General features: G+C 40.0%; 1 protein-coding gene across 1 annotated transcript in view; it reads left to right on the top strand.

Annotated features, from left to right (window-relative positions):
- The first annotated feature begins 475 nt into the window (after nucleotides 1-475).
- The window catches only part of KDM5A (lysine demethylase 5A), an 81,743-nt gene continuing 65,568 nt past the window's right edge, over nucleotides 476-16,650 (top strand). Inside the window, 5 exon segments of the mRNA XM_032645914.1 lie at nucleotides 476-1,032; nucleotides 3,509-3,586; nucleotides 4,711-4,833; nucleotides 12,323-12,493; nucleotides 14,454-14,588. Coding sequence (XP_032501805.1) covers nucleotides 868-1,032; nucleotides 3,509-3,586; nucleotides 4,711-4,833; nucleotides 12,323-12,493; nucleotides 14,454-14,588 — 672 coding nt within the window. The 5' untranslated portion in view covers nucleotides 476-867.

Below are 16,650 nucleotides of genomic sequence, written 5' to 3'. Positions count from 1 at the left end.
CCCGCCGGCACGGAGATGTTCGACAAGCAGGGCCAGAACATCTGCCGTAGCTGTTACAGAAAACTGAGAAAGGCTCCAACGGTTGGAAAAACAAGGTCAACAGCCGTTGCTTCTCGGAGGACGAAATCAATTCCCAGATGTTGGCGAAGGCCGGCCCACGGGGAAATTCGGGCGGGTGGGCTGCACCCGAACTTGTTGCTATGGAGATGGGGCGGATTAAAGTGGCCGAACGAGATTATTCGAAAGGGACACCAACTGTGAAAGGACTAAGGGCGATGCCGGAAAAGGCAGTTATCTGGAAACAGACACGGAGGTTGAAATAGGCATCCCTGCGACATCCGGTCGCTTGTGTTCCGGTCCATTTGTACACAAAGAGGGACCGGGCTCCGCTCGCCGGAAGTAGAACCTCTGCCCCCGGCGCATTACGCATCCTCCGCGCCGGAAGAGCGCCCCGCTTGGTCCGGTCGCTTCCCCCACCGCCCAGTAGGAGGGGCGGCTGGGCCGCCGGGCTGTGCAGCCGGGAGTTGTCGGCAGCGCGGAACTTCGGCGCACGAGGAGCCAAGGAGCGACCTGCGTTGCCGGGAGAGGGAGGGGGAAGGAAGGTCGCGTAGCGGGGCGACACGTCGCTGCGGAGGGATCCTGTTTCTGTTGGCGGAGGGATTTGGTCGCACGCTGACTTCCGGTGAGCCCCGATCCGAGAGGAAAAGCCCCGAAGGAAACAATAACAAACGCAGGAGGAAGCGGTTTTGGGGTTCGTGTGTTGAGCGGGTCTCGCCCGAGAAGATGAGCTTCGGCCCCTGTCAGGGGACGTGAGCGCGATCGCCGGGCCCCAGCCAGCGTTTCTCCCCGTGGGCCCCCGGTGCCACCATGGCGGCCGTGGGGCCGGGGGGCTACGCGGCGGAGTTCGTGCCGCCTCCGGAGTGCCCGGTCTTTGAGCCCAGCTGGGAGGAGTTCACAGATCCGCTCAGCTTCATCGGCCGCATCCGGCCCCTGGCGGAGAAAACCGGCATCTGCAAAATCCGACCGCCCAAGGTACTGGAGTCTGATCGGCTTAGCTCGAGTTCCCGGTTCGCTGCCCTTTCGCGTTCGCTCGCACTGGCCTCTCGACACCTGGACTTTAAGTTTCTCCGTGTTTCCGCTTTGGTTTCTTTGGGGTCTTCGGTAGGCACGTCTGGACGCGAGAGTCATGTCCCGGGGCCTATCCGCCAAGAGCTTGGGAACTGATACTTTTCTTCCCCTCTTGGGTTGTGGGCAAGGGTAACAAAGGCTTTCGGCCTTTCTTTGGCCGTAAAGTGACTGAAGTATCGTGACGTGACAGCCCTACCCTCGCGTATAATCTTCGTTACAGTGCGATAGGAAAAACTGCCGTTCCGTCGGCTCTTGCTTTCTCCTAGCCCTGCTGACGCTTGATTTATTAAGTATCCGCAGGCCTCATCTCAGGGCTAAGGTTTCTTAAATGGTAATCTGAGCACTAGTTGTCCCTTGGGGTGGTATCCCCAGACAAGCACCCCAGACTGATTACTGCGGCAGTGAAAAAAAGCCTTCCCGGGGGAGGAGAAGGAAAAAGCAGCAATTATTTTAAACATTTAGAGGTTTAGAAAAAATTTGTCAATAATGGAGGTGGAAGAAAACGTTGAAATCTTAAAAACATAAGAATCGCAGTTATTGCACGTAACTGGGTTTGCCTCTGGGTTAGTTAGGATCCTGTCTTTACGGTGAGGAAAACTGATACTACTCTTTGTTCTGCGGGGATTAGTGCCCCAAGAGGTTGAGGGTTTGCTCAAGGTCAAAGGTTTTTTCTCTACCCGTTAGGTCCAGTGCTTTCCAAATGATGTTCCTGGTCCACCTGCACTAGGGTCGACCGGATGCTTGTGAAAATGCAGATCCCTAGGCCTCATTCCCAGACTGGAATCAGTTTCGGGATATGGAAGTTCTAGAAACTGCTTTTCTAGCAAGTACTCTCCTGATTCTTAATGAACATTAAAGTTTGTGAACCATGTCTTAGTGCTCCTTAAAGGGATATCTTGCTTTATGTTTTGTCTACTAGTAATAAAATAAAATCCAGTCTTTTTACACCTTGTTGCATTTTAAAAAGCTTCTCTCACCGCAGACTAGCACAGAAGTGTGCAAACTACCACAGTGAATAAAAAGAGCTTAGATGGAGGGGGGAGGAGGAGCAGTTAGTGTAGCATTTACAGATGTTTTCATTTAATATTCTTTGAAGCCTCAGTAAGTAAGTAAGGTCATTTTACAGATGAGACAAGTCTGGATAAGTTAAATAACTTATCAGATGTGTGATCTTGGGCAATGGCAAAGTAGATTTTGAATCTAGATCAATCTATTTGTTTCTAAAACTTAGGCAAGCTACTTCCCTTATGCTCATTGAATTTGATTAAGATTATAGACTATCAGTTGCAAGCAAAGGATTAACAAATAATTGCTATGATGAGTGGTGGTACGTGTATTGGCATCCTCCCCAAAGTTCACTTAACTCTTCTATGAAAAATTTATTTTCACTTAATTCTTTTTCTATCAAGATTACCTGATATTGACAAAACCTTAAGCACTGAGGCTTTTCCTAAACCATATTTTCATTTATTCTGTTGCTTTAATGAATTAGAAATTCTATACAAGGTTCCTTTTAGTTTAGAAAAATATATATATATGTATAGCTTTTTATTACTTACAAAAGGTTGAAATAATATACCTTCTCTTTGTGTCACAATATTATTATTGAAAATAAATGTTTACAAGCAGAATTTAATTTCAATGTTGGTGGATTTCTTTAGTTTCCAAGGTAAGATAAAAATTTTTTACTACTTTTCACATTTTTAAATAGATTACTATTTAGGCTAAATCAAACTATGGTCTCTGGAACTCTACTTGAAATGTGCTGTCTCATTTCAGTTATACCACATCTCCAATCTGGAAATTGTCCTTGTTCTGTGGGTTTGCTATTTTTTAAAAAATTTTAATATTGAAAAAAAAATTTGGGTGCCCAGAAGCTGGGCTTTGAACAAAACATTTATATAACATAGACTTCAAAGTGCTGTGTCACATTCCACATGAATGAAAAAACACATTGTCCAATTACATAAGTACTTTTAAAACATTACCTTTTGGTCTTTAATTTTTACCTTTTTTTGTTTCAAATTCTGTTTTCTTTTTATTTTGATAAACTTGGATGTTTACTAGATGCTGTATTGAGATGAGCTTATTGCATTCCACTTGAGTAATTGGGGAAAGCGTAATTGTCAGATATAAATAATGGGACTGTGAGATTTGAGGAGAAAATTGATAAAATAAGCTTAGTATTAGAATGTTAGAGATAAGTAATAATAAATTATTTTATCTAAAAAATATTATTTTTTCAGTCTCTAACTAAAGAAGACTTGTAAGTTGATCTGTTGTCAACATGATTTGTGGCAACTCACCCCTTAAATTAAGGGAATGAATAGTGCATTCCTTGCTTATTAACCAATATGGTGAAGAAATTTTTTCTATTTAGGATTGGCAGCCTCCATTTGCATGTGAAGTAAAAAGCTTCCGTTTTACTCCCAGAGTCCAGCGTCTGAATGAACTTGAGGTGAGTGTTGTTACATCACCGTTTCTGTCTCCTGATGTATTCTTTATATCAGGACTCCAGGTAGAGAACTTTAAGAAGCTTCTGTACCAGGGCTCAAAATTAATGTTAATTGGGACTGAATGGAAGGAAGTTTCCGATTTAAAAAAATTGTTTATAGTAGTTATTACAGTTTCTTCTGCTTAACTGGGATTTTGGGACACTATCTCTAGCCATGTTTTTCATGGTGGAAATATCCAGTATTTAGCTTTAGAGAACTGGAATTCTTAAATTCTACTTTCTTCAGTGCTAATTATTTTAATAAATTTTTCTTTTGTTAATGTTGGAGGATTCTGTATCTTGTAGTCTTTGGAAAACAGTTTTAAAAATTCTTCTCTTAAAAAAACCTAGTTTTCCAAGGTGTTTTTTGTATGTTTGTTTGGCTTTTTGCTATAACAGAACTTTTCTAGGACTCTTAATCTGATTTATTAAGATCTCCCTTTAAACATTTTGAATGTCTCTTAAATTTCTAAGTTGAAATCTGTTTAGATAGTTGTTCTCCTGTTTTTGAGATTTTCAGAAGATTCTTCAATGTGGTAAAAAACTTCCAGAGTACAAAAGAGAAATCTTAGACCGTTAGGGCTTAATGTGTCATGCTGAGTTTGTTTTTTTTCCTTGCTGCTCCTAAAACATTTATTTTTTGAGATTTTAATACCTTTTTTTTTTTTCCTTTAGTCTCTTATAAGATACTTGATGGAGGATCTTAATATCAGTGAGGTGGAGAGTTGGTGTACTTGAAGTATGCATATTATCTCTAGATGAAATGACAGGTTTAGAATGGTTAGAAAATGCTTAGAAAAAATAATTAGATTTACTAAATTTTCTGATTAGCTTAAAGTTAACTTTTACAAAAAACTGCTTTGGTTGATAATATGAGAACTCTTCACATATATTAGAGTAACTTTTTTGTCTTAGTAAAGTTTAATAGAAGTATTTTGCTTCTTTTTTATTGACTTATAAGGTTGGACTAAGCAGTAATGAGAAGTCTGAATTTCTTTAAAGAAATGAGTACCTTTGTTAAGTAAAACTCATTTACTTTCACCAAAACTTAATTCCTATCTCTCATTTCTGTATTTTAATAATCTCAGGCAATGACCAGAGTGAGATTGGACTTCTTGGATCAACTAGCAAAATTTTGGGAGCTTCAGGGGTCTACCCTCAAGATCCCTGTGGTGGAGAGAAAAATTCTGGATCTTTATGCTTTAAGCAAGGTGAGGCTTGTACTTTGTTAAGACATTGAACAGGGGCTAGTGAATTTATGAAATTAGGGATTTCAGATATACTTGATGGAAAACATCGCTTCCTATGTAGGATTTGTTTGACAATGAAATGCAAGCATGAGTAAATGGAAATGATAGATTTTCAAGTTATTTTTAAAATCTATTTTATAGTTTGTTATGAGATTAATATTTAATAGCTACTCAGATTAGTAGGTTCTGTTTACACAGTATGCAAAAGAAATGACACAGACATCCTAGTATTATTTTGTATGAAATGAACAATGTCCTATATTGAGCTTGTCAGCTGTTTTTCTGCTTCTTAATTGAAAATTTGGTATATTAAAGAGATTAATGTCACTCAGCATTCTCATGTGTGGTACATACCAGTTGTATTAATACCTGTAAGTAGTGTTAGTGGTTAACTGAGGGCAGCATTATCCAGTAGGATGAATATTAACTTTGTAATGTTACGTTCTCTAATGTGAAAAAAACTAACCGACCTGCAACAGGGTTTGTAACGATGACCTTGACAACATATTTTGTTAATACAATAAGAAAAATCTATGACTGCTCTGACTTGTGAATAAAGATAGCTTGATTATCTGAGGAATTTTGCAGAACAGTTTATTTTTTATGTATTTATTTATGTACGTATTTATTTATTTATTGCTGCTTTGGGTCTTTGTTGCTGCGCGTGGGCTTTCTCTAGTTGTGGCGAGCGGGGGCTACTCTTTGTTGCGGTGCATGGGCTCCTCATTGCGGTGGCTTCTCTTGTTGCGGAGCACGGGCTCTAGGTGCGTGGGCTTCAGTAGTTGTACCTGGCGGGCTCAGTAGTTGTGGCTTGTGGGCTCTAGAGCACAGGCTTCAGTAGTTGTGCGCAGGCTCAGTAGTTGTGGCGCACGGGCTCTAGAGCGTAGGCTTGGTAGTTGTGGCACACGGGCTTAGTTGCTCCGCGGCATGTGGGATCTTCCTGGACCCGGGCTCGAATCCATGTACCTTGTATTGGCAGGCAGATTCTTAACCACTGTGCTACCAGGGATGTCCCAAAACAACTTATTTTTGTGACCTTTCATATGCTGTGATTGATAGGCTGTTTTGAAGTAAAAATTTATTCTCACTTTAGGAAGCTTCCACTTTCAAGGAAAAAAAACACTAGAATAATTATATTTAAATTATTTTTTATGATACATTTAAAAATTAATGTCAGGTCAGAATTCTCTAGAATTTTTCTTTTATGTAGTACTAAGCATTTTGGAAAGTATAGTCTTACGCTAAAATAGCAGTGCTAGGCTTATTTTATCAGTAAGGTAATGATATCAGTAATTAAGGACTGTGAAAATCATCTCATGCAGTTGTATAAAAAAACTATGATACTGGGGCTTCCCTGGTGGCACAGTGGTTGAGAGTCTGCCTGGCGATGCAGGGGACACGGGTTTGTGCCCCGGTCCGGGAGGATCCCACATGCTGCGGAGCGGCTGGGCCTGTGAACCATGGCCGCTGAGCCTGTGCGTCCGGAGCCTGTGCTCCTCAATGGGAAGAGGTCACGGCGGTGAGAGGCCCGCATACCGAAACAAACAAATAAACAAAAAAACTATGATACCAACGGGCAAATTATAGTGAATTTGAGGGATAGGTTTTTGTCTTGTAGGAAACCATTAGGATAAAAAATTTGTTTTGAGAATTCTCTTTTTTGACATTTCTATTCAGTGAAAACTTACCTACTGTTTTTTGGCTGCATTGGGTCTTCATTGCTGCGCGCGGGCTTTTCTCTAATTGCTGCAAGCGGGGGCTACTCTTCATTGTTGTGCGTGGGCTCCTCATTGCGGTGGCTTCTCTTGTGGAGCGCGGGCTCTAGGCGCGCGGGCTTCAGTAGTTGTGGCTCGCGGGCTTAGTTGCTACGTGGCATGTGGGATCTTCCCGGACCAGGGCTCCAACCCGTGTCCCCTGCATTGGCAGGTGGATTCTTTTTTTGCGGTACGCGGGCCGCTCACTGCTGTGGCCTCTCCCGTTGCGGAGCACAGGCTCCGGATGCGCAGGCTCAGCGGCCATGGCTCACGGGACCAGCCGCTCCGCGGCATGTGGGATCTTCCTGTACCGGGGCACGAACCCGTGTTCCCTGCATCGCCAGGCAGACTCTCAACCACTGCGCCACCAGGGAAGCCCTTAGACGTGATTTTGACACACTTTGATTTCCACTACTTTTTAGCGGGAAGCAGATTTTCAATCTCCTGAGTCATTAAATTATCAAAGTGATTGTTTCCTGTTTTGATTAAGTCACTTTGTCTTTCTCCCTGGTTATTATTTTTGATAGTAAAAAGTGTTACTTGGATGTCTGTAATTTAGTGGAATTCTGCATTAACAATTACTGTTTATAATCAGTGCAGCAAGGGACATTTATTCTAGCCATTTTTAAAAGAAATTTTTGTCAAAGTAATACATTAAAAAGAAATAAAGCTTAAAATAAAAACCAGCATTCTCCCTTCTTCATCTCTCCACTCTCTTTACTACTCCTTAGAGCTAATCACTTTCATTTCTTTCAGCTGTTTGATTTTGATCTCCATATTTCCAAAACACATGCTCATTATGCTGTTTCTTCATTTTTAAGTGTTAAATATCATATACGCACTGATTGCCTACTATTAGAGATTGGCAATGGGTATAAAAATTAAATTCTTATGTACTTCAGGTTCCCTATTCCCTTATAGTGTAGTTAGGTCAGTTTTTTATTAATCAGAAATTATTGCTGTGACTATAAATACAAATTTATTTGTACCTGTGCCTAATGGTGTGCTATGATTATGTCTCATGTTAATAGTGTGCTATAATTAATGTTACCAGTTTTTATTTTCCTTGGACTTAAGAGTCCCGTTGCCTTTCTTCATTTTGTAAGTTTTCCTTGTGACTATTAAAACTTTATTTTCAGATTTTCCAGAAGTATAAATCTCTCAGTGTGCTCTCACCCATCAGAAAATCTGCCAGTTTCCTTTCCTTCTTGGATCCCTTCCTCTGGAGTTCTCTTTCCCGCTCCAGTCCAGACTAGTATTTTTTTTTTTTTTTTTTAAGGTCAGCTCTCAGCTTAGAACTTCTTTCACTATTATCATTCTGGGAATTCCCTTTGTCTTTCTCCTTGTTTTAAGTCTTCCTATTACTTGGTTTATTCCTATTTTAGTAAAACATTTCTTCTGCTAGTTTGATGAGCAAGAAGAAAAATGGAATGTAAACTTTTTGCTTGTCTGAAAGTGTTCTGCTCTTAAACTTTATTGGTAGTTTGGTGGGTTTAGAGTCTAGACTGCAAATCATTTTACTTCAGAATTGTATTTTGAAAGCTTTACTTCATAGTTTTCTAGCTTCCAGTGTTGCTGTTGAGAAGAATGATGCTATATTAATTCTTGTGACTTTTTCTTGAAGACACAGGGTCTAATCTTTATTCCCAGTGTTTTGAGATTTCACAGTAGATATGCACTGGTATGTGTTAATTTTCATTGAATATGTTGATTGCACTTGATGACCTTTTTAATCTGAACTCACCTCTTTGAGTTCTTGTAACTTTTCTTGTGTTAACTCTTTGACGGTTTGTTCCACTTACTTTTTCTCTCTTTTTGAACTCTTATTGGTTGGATGTGAGACTGTTAGACCGATCCTCTACTTTACTTACCTGTTTCTTTCTTAGGTTAAGAGCCCCTTTTCAAACTCTCCTGAGAGTAAATCTCCAGGCTTCTGCTGTTGTTGGAGAGGAATGGTTGCCTGGCGTGCTAACTGGGGGAGGTCTGATTGCTTTTATACAGGTTTTCAGTCAACACTCTTCTTTTTAAATTTAATTTTAAAGGTACTGCTGCTTCCATTTCTTAAGCCTTTCCAGGTTCTATGTTGCGAAAGCTTCTCGTTAGCTTTCTTCTGTTGCAAGTGCTTGGGGCTTTTTCGTCTGTTTTTTTGTTTTTGCTTGCTAGATGATCATTCCTACATCTGCTTTTCTCTTGGTCTTTTTGTCCTCTTGGGAGTATGCCTTTTTGTCCCTTCCTTTTTAGTGGAACTTTGAGAGGGAGCTTTTAAGTAGAAGACTGCTGCTGTTTTTTGTCTGTTAAAATTGTCTCTTGCTAACTGGACTTAGTATTTCATTGGACTGAAATTTTGGCCTTGAGTGGCATTACTCTTTTGTTAAGTTTTAATTAAGGGGCTGTCTTCATTGTGTTCAGTTTAAGTGCATGCCGTGTATTTCTTTATAGGGTATAGGTCATGTGATGTTTTTCTAATGACAGTGGTGTGATATAGTGCATGGCAAATGTTTGGAATAAATGGTTTATATTTTGAAATTATGCATGGTAATCCTTGAATCTCTCAGCTGAAGAAAAGCAAGTATTAAGGTTTTGTGTGTTTTTATAGTATTAGGCCCGGTTAGATTGTTATAGAGTATCTAAACATGAAGCCAAAGTCATGGCTTTGATTTCTTTGTTAGTTTTGTCTTAGCCTTGGCCATCCCCGATTATGGTGCTGTCATTGTCACAGCTGTGTGCCAGAAATGGTCAGAGCTGGGTGGGAAGCATGACTGGATCCATGCAGCTATATCATTACTGACAGAAGCAGATTATTATGTAATTGTGTTGGGAAATGCAGATTACTGAGAGGGCTCCTGTTTCCTCTCTTAGACTTTTACTGCTCCTCCCCACTTGCTTCAGCCACAGTGGTTTCCTTATTGCTCCTCAACATGCTAGGCAGGCTCCTCATGGGGCCTTTACTCTGGCTGTTCCCTGCCCTGTATATCTGCTTGGGTAACTGCTTCACCTCCTTCAAGTCTTTGCTCAAGTTTCACCTTCATAATGAGGCCTTTTGTGACTGTTTGATGCTTCAATTTACCCTCATTCTCCTACTTGGGAGGCTTTTAAATTACTCTTTAAATTTTTTTTCACAGCATTTGTCACTTCAAAATTGACATGTTATGTTTAGTCTTCCACTAGGCTGTAAGCTCCAACAGGGCAAAGATCTTTACTTTATTCATAGCTGTATCTCCGGCACTTAGAACTGTAGCTGACAGAGTAGGAACCCTGGGAAGCTATGAATGAAAGGCATTCTCACTCATCCATTTGCTTCCAGACAGCCCTCTATCCAAACCACCCTTAATGTGTCTTCCTCTACACTACAAAATTTGAAAAATAATTTTTTTTTTTTTGTGGTACGCGGGCCTCTCACTGTTGTGGCCTCTCCCGTTGCGGAGCACAGGCTCCGGACGTGCAGACTCAGCGGCCGTGGCTCACGGGCCCAGCCGCTCTGCGGCATGTGGGATCTTCCCGGACCGGGGCACGAACCTGCGTCCCCTGTATCGGCAGGCGGACTCCCAACCACTGCGCCACCAGGGAAGCCCTGAAAAATAAATTTTTTTCTCTACATGATTTTTCCCTGGTTGGCTCTCATTAACAGAGGGAGCTTCTTTGAGGATGTAATAAGAAAAGCTAAAGAATTGAAGATGGGTTCCACTCCTGTGCACATGAACTTCTGTGTTTCTATCAAGCTTTCAGATACTTCACTAGAGGAGAATTTTCCTTTGGCTGTAGTTTCATCTTTGCTATAATAAAATCCTAAGCACAATAGTAGAAAACGTGTCCTTTACTTATTTATAGCATGTATATTCTCCCCCCAACCCCCAACTTGCCCCCCACACAGACATTTATAATACAGCCAACATTGATACAGTGTTTACTGTGTCCCGGTGCCATCCATTCATTCATTCATTTTGGCTGTGCTGTGTCTTAGTTGCCGCACACGGGATCTTCGTTGCTGCACGTGGAATCTTTGTTGCGGCGTGCGACCTCTTAATTGCGGCATGCATGTGGGATCTAGTTCCCCGACCAGGAATCGAACCCGGGCCCCCTGCATTGGGAACGTGGAGTCGTAACCACTGCACCACCAGGGAAGTCCCTGTTTGGTGCTTTTCATGTTTTAATTTGTCTTCACAGCAGCCTCATAGTAAGGAATAGATACTGTTATTATTACTCTTTTAATAATGGTGAAGAGTCTGAGATGCAAATTATGTAACTTACCCAAGGTCATACAGCTACTGAGTTAGCAGAGCTGGGATTTGAACTCTGGTAATCTGGCTCTGGAGTCCATACTCTTAGCCTTTAAAAAAAAGTTGTGGTGAAACGTACATAACTGTTTACTGCTTTTCAGTGTACAATCTTACGGCCTTAGATATTTTCAGAGTGTTGTACAACCATCACTACTGTCCATTTCCAGAACTTTCCCCTCCCTGTAGCACCTGGTAAAACCATTATCATACTTGCTATGAATTTACTTATGCTAGGTTATCTCATTTAAATGGGATCATACAATATTCATCTTTTTGTGTTTGTGTTATTTCACTTAGCATAATGTTTTCAGGGTTCATCCATGTTTTCACATGTATCAGAGTTTCATCCATTTTTAAGGCTGAATAATATTCCACGTATGCCTTTACTACATTTTTTTTATCCGTTCATCTCTTGATGGATGTTTGGGTTGTTGCTACCTTTTGGCTGTTGTGAATGATGCTCCTGTGAACAGTGGTATGCAAGTACTGTTTGAATCCCTGCTGTCAGTTCTTTTGGCTATCTCCCTAGAGGTGGAATTGCTGGGTCATATGGTAATTCTGTTTAATTTTTCTCTTAACTTTTTGATATAGCAGAATACAGTAGTGTACACTCAAAGAGGAAAAGTTTTTTGAATTCAAATAACTTAATCACACTCTTTATTCTGTCATCAGTGAAACTGAAAACTGCCTATATTTTAGAATGTGAGAGATGTACATATCCGTTTCTGGAAAATGGGGCCCTGGGTACATGTCTGTTCTATCCTGTGGCTGGTTTGATGTGAGCATTCAGCAAAAATTGGCCAATTTATCCCATTACTTCCTACCTTAATACATTCTGTGCTGTGTTCTAGTACATCTCCGGAAATTATTTTTCCCCATCATTTCTTTATAATATTCTGTGTAAAACCTTTCTCTTTTTGAAAAATTATAGCCTCTTTTTCAAAATATCCTCTGAATCCACTGTTTGTTTGACATTTTTGTTGAATCCTGTAAGTTAGTTGCTATATTTTCTAGTATCGGGATTTACATTCACATTATATTATATAATAACATTCACGTGTCTACTTGGCCTGTTTTTAATTTTTATTTATGTTTTGAATTCCGTGTGGATATAGAGTACATGCATGTATTTGATTTTCTCAAGGTGCATAGTGTGCAAAGCATAAATGCATTAAATATTTTTGAATGCTTGGTTCATTGAAGGTACGCACAGTGACCAGTAGTAGAGTTTAAAACTTCCAAGAGTTATTGTCTCTTTTCCATACTTTAAATGTTGATGAGTTTCAATTTTGTCACATATATCTTGAAAGGAAATTTAAAATCTAGGCCCAGAATAATTTTTCCATTTAGCAGACAAGATGTAGAGTCAGAATACATGAATCTGCCTCTTTCCCTAAATAATTTTTACTTTCTTTTCAGATTGTTGCCAGCAAAGGTGGTTTTGAAGTGGTCACCAAAGAGAAGAAATGGTCTAAAGTGGGTAGCCGCTTGGGATATCTGCCAGGAAAGGGAACTGGGTCTCTTTTGAAGTCACATTATGAAAGAATTCTCTACCCATATGAGCTTTTCCAGTCTGGTGTCAGCCTCATGGTGAGATGCATCACTTTTTTTAGGCGTGGATAAATGGCAAATTATATATCTGCCATATATAATTGTTTACTATAACAAGATAGCAATTGGCTATGATTTCACCAGGTACTGAAATTTGGGGGGAGCAAGGTGTAGTTTAAAAATCACAGCTATTTTTGGTGGTTTATAAGATAAAGGCTAATGGGAATGAAGAAAGTTTTCTTATTAAAATGTGTAAGCTTATGCAAGGCTTATGCTTTTAAAAAAATTCCTCCACTTGGTTTCATGTATTCTTTTTTTTGAACAGCTTTATTAAGGTATAATTTACATACTACAGAATTCACCCATTATAGGTACACAGTCAATAAGCTTTAGTAAATTATACATTTATGCAACTATCATCACCATCCAGTTTTAGAACACTTCCATCAGCCCCCAAAATTCCTTTGTGTTTGTTTATAGCTGGTTCTTCTACCCTCAAACCTGGACAACTCTTGATCTGCTTTCTGGCTCTATAGTTTTGCCTTTTCTAGAAATTTCAGGTACATGGAATCATACAGTATGATTTTGTGTATGGCTTTTTTCACTTAGCCTAATGTTTTTAAGGTTCATCTATGTTTTAGTATTTGTACTTCATTCCTCTTTATGGCTGAATAATATTCTATTGTATGGATATACCACATTTGTTTATTCATTTATCACTTATGGACATTTGGATTGTTTCCAGTTTATGGCTGTTATGAATAATGCTATGAATATTCATGTACTAGTCTTTGTGTGGACATACGTTTTCATTTCTCTTGGGTAGATACCTAGGAGTGGAATTGCTGGGTTGTACGGTAAGTTTATGTTTAACTTTTTAAGAAACTGCCAAACTGTATTCCAAAGTGGCTGAGCCATTTTACATTCCCGCCAGTAATGTAGAGGCTTCCAGTTTCTGCACATCTTTGCCAACACTTGGTATTGTCAGTTTTTTTGCTCACAGCCATTCTAGTGGGTGTGTAGTGGTATCTCATTGTGGTTTTAATTTTATTTCCCTAATGACTAATGGTGTTGTGTATCTTTTCATGTGTATATTAGCCATTTGTATATCTTCCTTGATGAACTGTCTGCTCAAATCTTTTTTTATTGGGTTGTCAGTCATTTTATACTTATTTTAAGATTTTGCTAAATAGTCTGGATATAAGTCCTTTATCAGATGTATGATTTTATAAATATTTTCCTTTAGTTTGTGGTTTGTCTTTTCATTTTTATAATGGTGTCTGTTTGAAGAGTAATCTATTGATTTTCTCCCTTTTTATGGATTGTGCTTCTGTTATCATATCTAAGAAAATATTTTCTTCACCTAAGGCCAAGGTGTTTGTTTTTTTATAGTTTTAGCTTTTACGTTTAGGTCTGTGACCCATTTTGAGTCGTTTTTTTGTGTATAGTCTGAGTTAAAGGTATAAGTTCATTTTGGGGGCAGCGGAGAGGGGGTATAGGAATATCCAATTGTTCCAGCACCATTTGTTAAAAGACTACCCTTCTCCCATTTACCTTACCAAGGTGATTTACCTTGGCACCTTTGTTGAGAATCAGTTGACTATAAATATGTGGGTTTATTTCTAGTCTGTTTTGTTCTTTGTTTGATCTGTATGTTTTACCCTAACACCAATATTGTGCTGTCTTGAGTACCATAGCTTTATAGTAAGTTTAGATATCTGGTAGTGCAAGTCCTCCAGCTTGGGTCTTTTTTCAAAATTTCCAAACAATTTGCATTTCCACATAAATTTTGGGATCCACTTCTCAATTTCTACAACAAAAGCCTGCTAGGATTTTGGTAGGGATTGTCTTGAATCTATAGATCAGTTTGGTGGGAGAATTGTCATCTGGTTTCATGTAGTTTTAGGGATTTTTAAGAAATTTATTATTTTTCTCCTTATTCTCAAATCTGATTTCTTATAAGTGAATCTGCCCTCTTCCTGTGCTCTCAATTCTTTAGGGTGTACAAATGCCTAATTTAGATCTTAAGGAAAAAGTGGAGCCTGAGGTTCTTGGCACTGATGTCCAAACTCCCCCAGAGCCGGGCACAAGAGTGAACATTCTGCCGAAGAGAACAAGGCGTGTCAAGTCTCAGGTATCAGTTTCCATGGGCCGTTTTTGACAGGCGTTTCTAGAGTGTTGACTGTGCAGAACACTTAGTTGTTTCTGGGAGGTCATTCACGTGCTGTCGTTCTTTAAAACTCGGAGACGCGTTTCCATATACCTTTGAGATGAACGAGGAATGGATTGTAAACTTCAGTCTGATTTGATTTAGAGAGTTCTTTGTTAATTTTGAACAGCTATGACAGGGGTGGCGGTTCAGAGAGTGACTCTGGATACTGTAGGGCCAATTTCATAGACATGCTGATGAATTCTAGGATATTTTATTTTCGTGGTTAGTATAAGTGAGAAGAATAGGAAAGAGTGGTTTTATCTTTACTCATCATTCCTTTAAAAACCAGTGGGTAAGTTTCTTAGTCTCCGAACCATTCCAGTGTAATTTCTACAGTGTTCTTGTGACCTGGAATAATTTTAAAGCCTAATGAATACATTGGAAGAAAAATGCCCTAATTTCTTTTTGTCTGCCCCTCTTCCCCTCCACCTTTTTCCTATTCCCATTTCTTTGTGGTCCTCGAAGTTGTGTTTCTAAAGGTTTTTGGTAAAGACAATCTGTAGGCTGGGGAGAGTGAGGTGCCCTTAGGACTCTTGAGATATGGCCCATTTAAATTAACATATGGGTGAACTGGAACAGCAGCTTTTCTGGGTCCTAAACACATTTAAGGATGGAAGTGGTTCACATGGAAAGTGGGTTCACTATTAACAGGAGATACTGGATCTGGGGTTGTGAGGAGTCCTGTCACTGTAGAGGCAGGCTAATGATACTTCATCTTGCTTTTCTGTAGCTCAGGGGATATGTCTCTTTCATGCCATGTCTACTTTCCTTGTTCTGAGTTTATGCTCGCTAAATAACCTCCTGATTAATAATTTAGCTTCTTAGGTACTCTGATAGCAGAAAGGTAGGTGTCTTGAATGGGGCATGTGAATTTAATGGAAATTTTTGGAAAATGATCGCTCTATTTTATTTTTTTTAATTTTTAAATTTATTTATTTTTTTTGACTGCATCGGGTCTTCATTGCTGCACGCGGGCTTTCTCTAATTGCGGCGAGCGGGGGCTACTCTTCGTTGTGGTGCACGGGCTTCTCGTTGTGGTGGCTTCTGTGGTTGCGGAGCACGGGCTCTAGGCGCGTGGGCTTCAGTAGTTGCAGCACTTGGGCTCAGTAGTTGGAGCACGCAGGCCCTAGAGCATGCGGGCTTCAGTAGTTGCGGCGTGCGGGCTCTGGGGTGTGCGGGTTTCAGTAGTTGTGGCTCGCGGGCTCTAGAGTGCAGGCTCAGTAGCGGTGGCACACTGGCTTAGCTGCTCTGTGGCATATGGGATCTTCCCGGACCAGGGCTCGAACCCGTGTCCCTTGAATTGGCAGTTGGATTCTTAACCACTGCACCACCAGGGAAGTCCCAATAGCTCTATTTTAAATTAGTAAACTCTGGTTTAGTTGTTAAGTGATTTTTATTACTATGGTTGATCTCAGAAGTTCTGATCGTCTTTGGGTATTTAGTGACGATTCTGTCTTAAGACCTGAAATACTTGAAGACTAGTCTCTTTGACATGGTGACTCAACTTTGAAGAGTTGCCCCAGGTGGGCCCATTTAATCAGTTGCCAGCTTGTGATGAAATCCCTTGATGTTCCTTCTGAAACCATGAAAAAAAAGTCCTGCTTATTTCTGATTGCCTTTCATCAGATTATATAATGATTGCCATTCATTATGTAAGAATAGGGACTACACAGAATACTTTTACCCATTGCAGTAATTGTTGCTGTAGTCAGATTGATTGATATTAGATTGATATTAGAACCATCTGAGGATTTGCAATTAAGAATTTCTTCAACTTGCAGTTTGTCTTTAATTAATATTGCCAGTCTGCCTCATTCCTAGTCTTCTATTTCAGAAAGACAGTAAAGGCTTTCTGGTAGAACTTCAACCTCTTGCCCCATACATGAAACTATCTGGTGTTCATTCTTAATCTCTACCTATCTCTGTGGGCAGAGTGTGCCTTTTTCTCCAAGGGTAATCCTTCTACTCCCATCCTTCCCGGCTT

The sequence above is a fragment of the Phocoena sinus genome, chromosome 10 (assembly GCF_008692025.1).
Source record: "Phocoena sinus isolate mPhoSin1 chromosome 10, mPhoSin1.pri, whole genome shotgun sequence".
In the NCBI taxonomy this organism is placed as follows: Eukaryota; Metazoa; Chordata; class Mammalia; order Artiodactyla; family Phocoenidae; genus Phocoena; species Phocoena sinus.
Note: the sequence above shows the minus strand (reverse complement) of the source record. Positions and strands in the feature narration are given on the sequence as shown.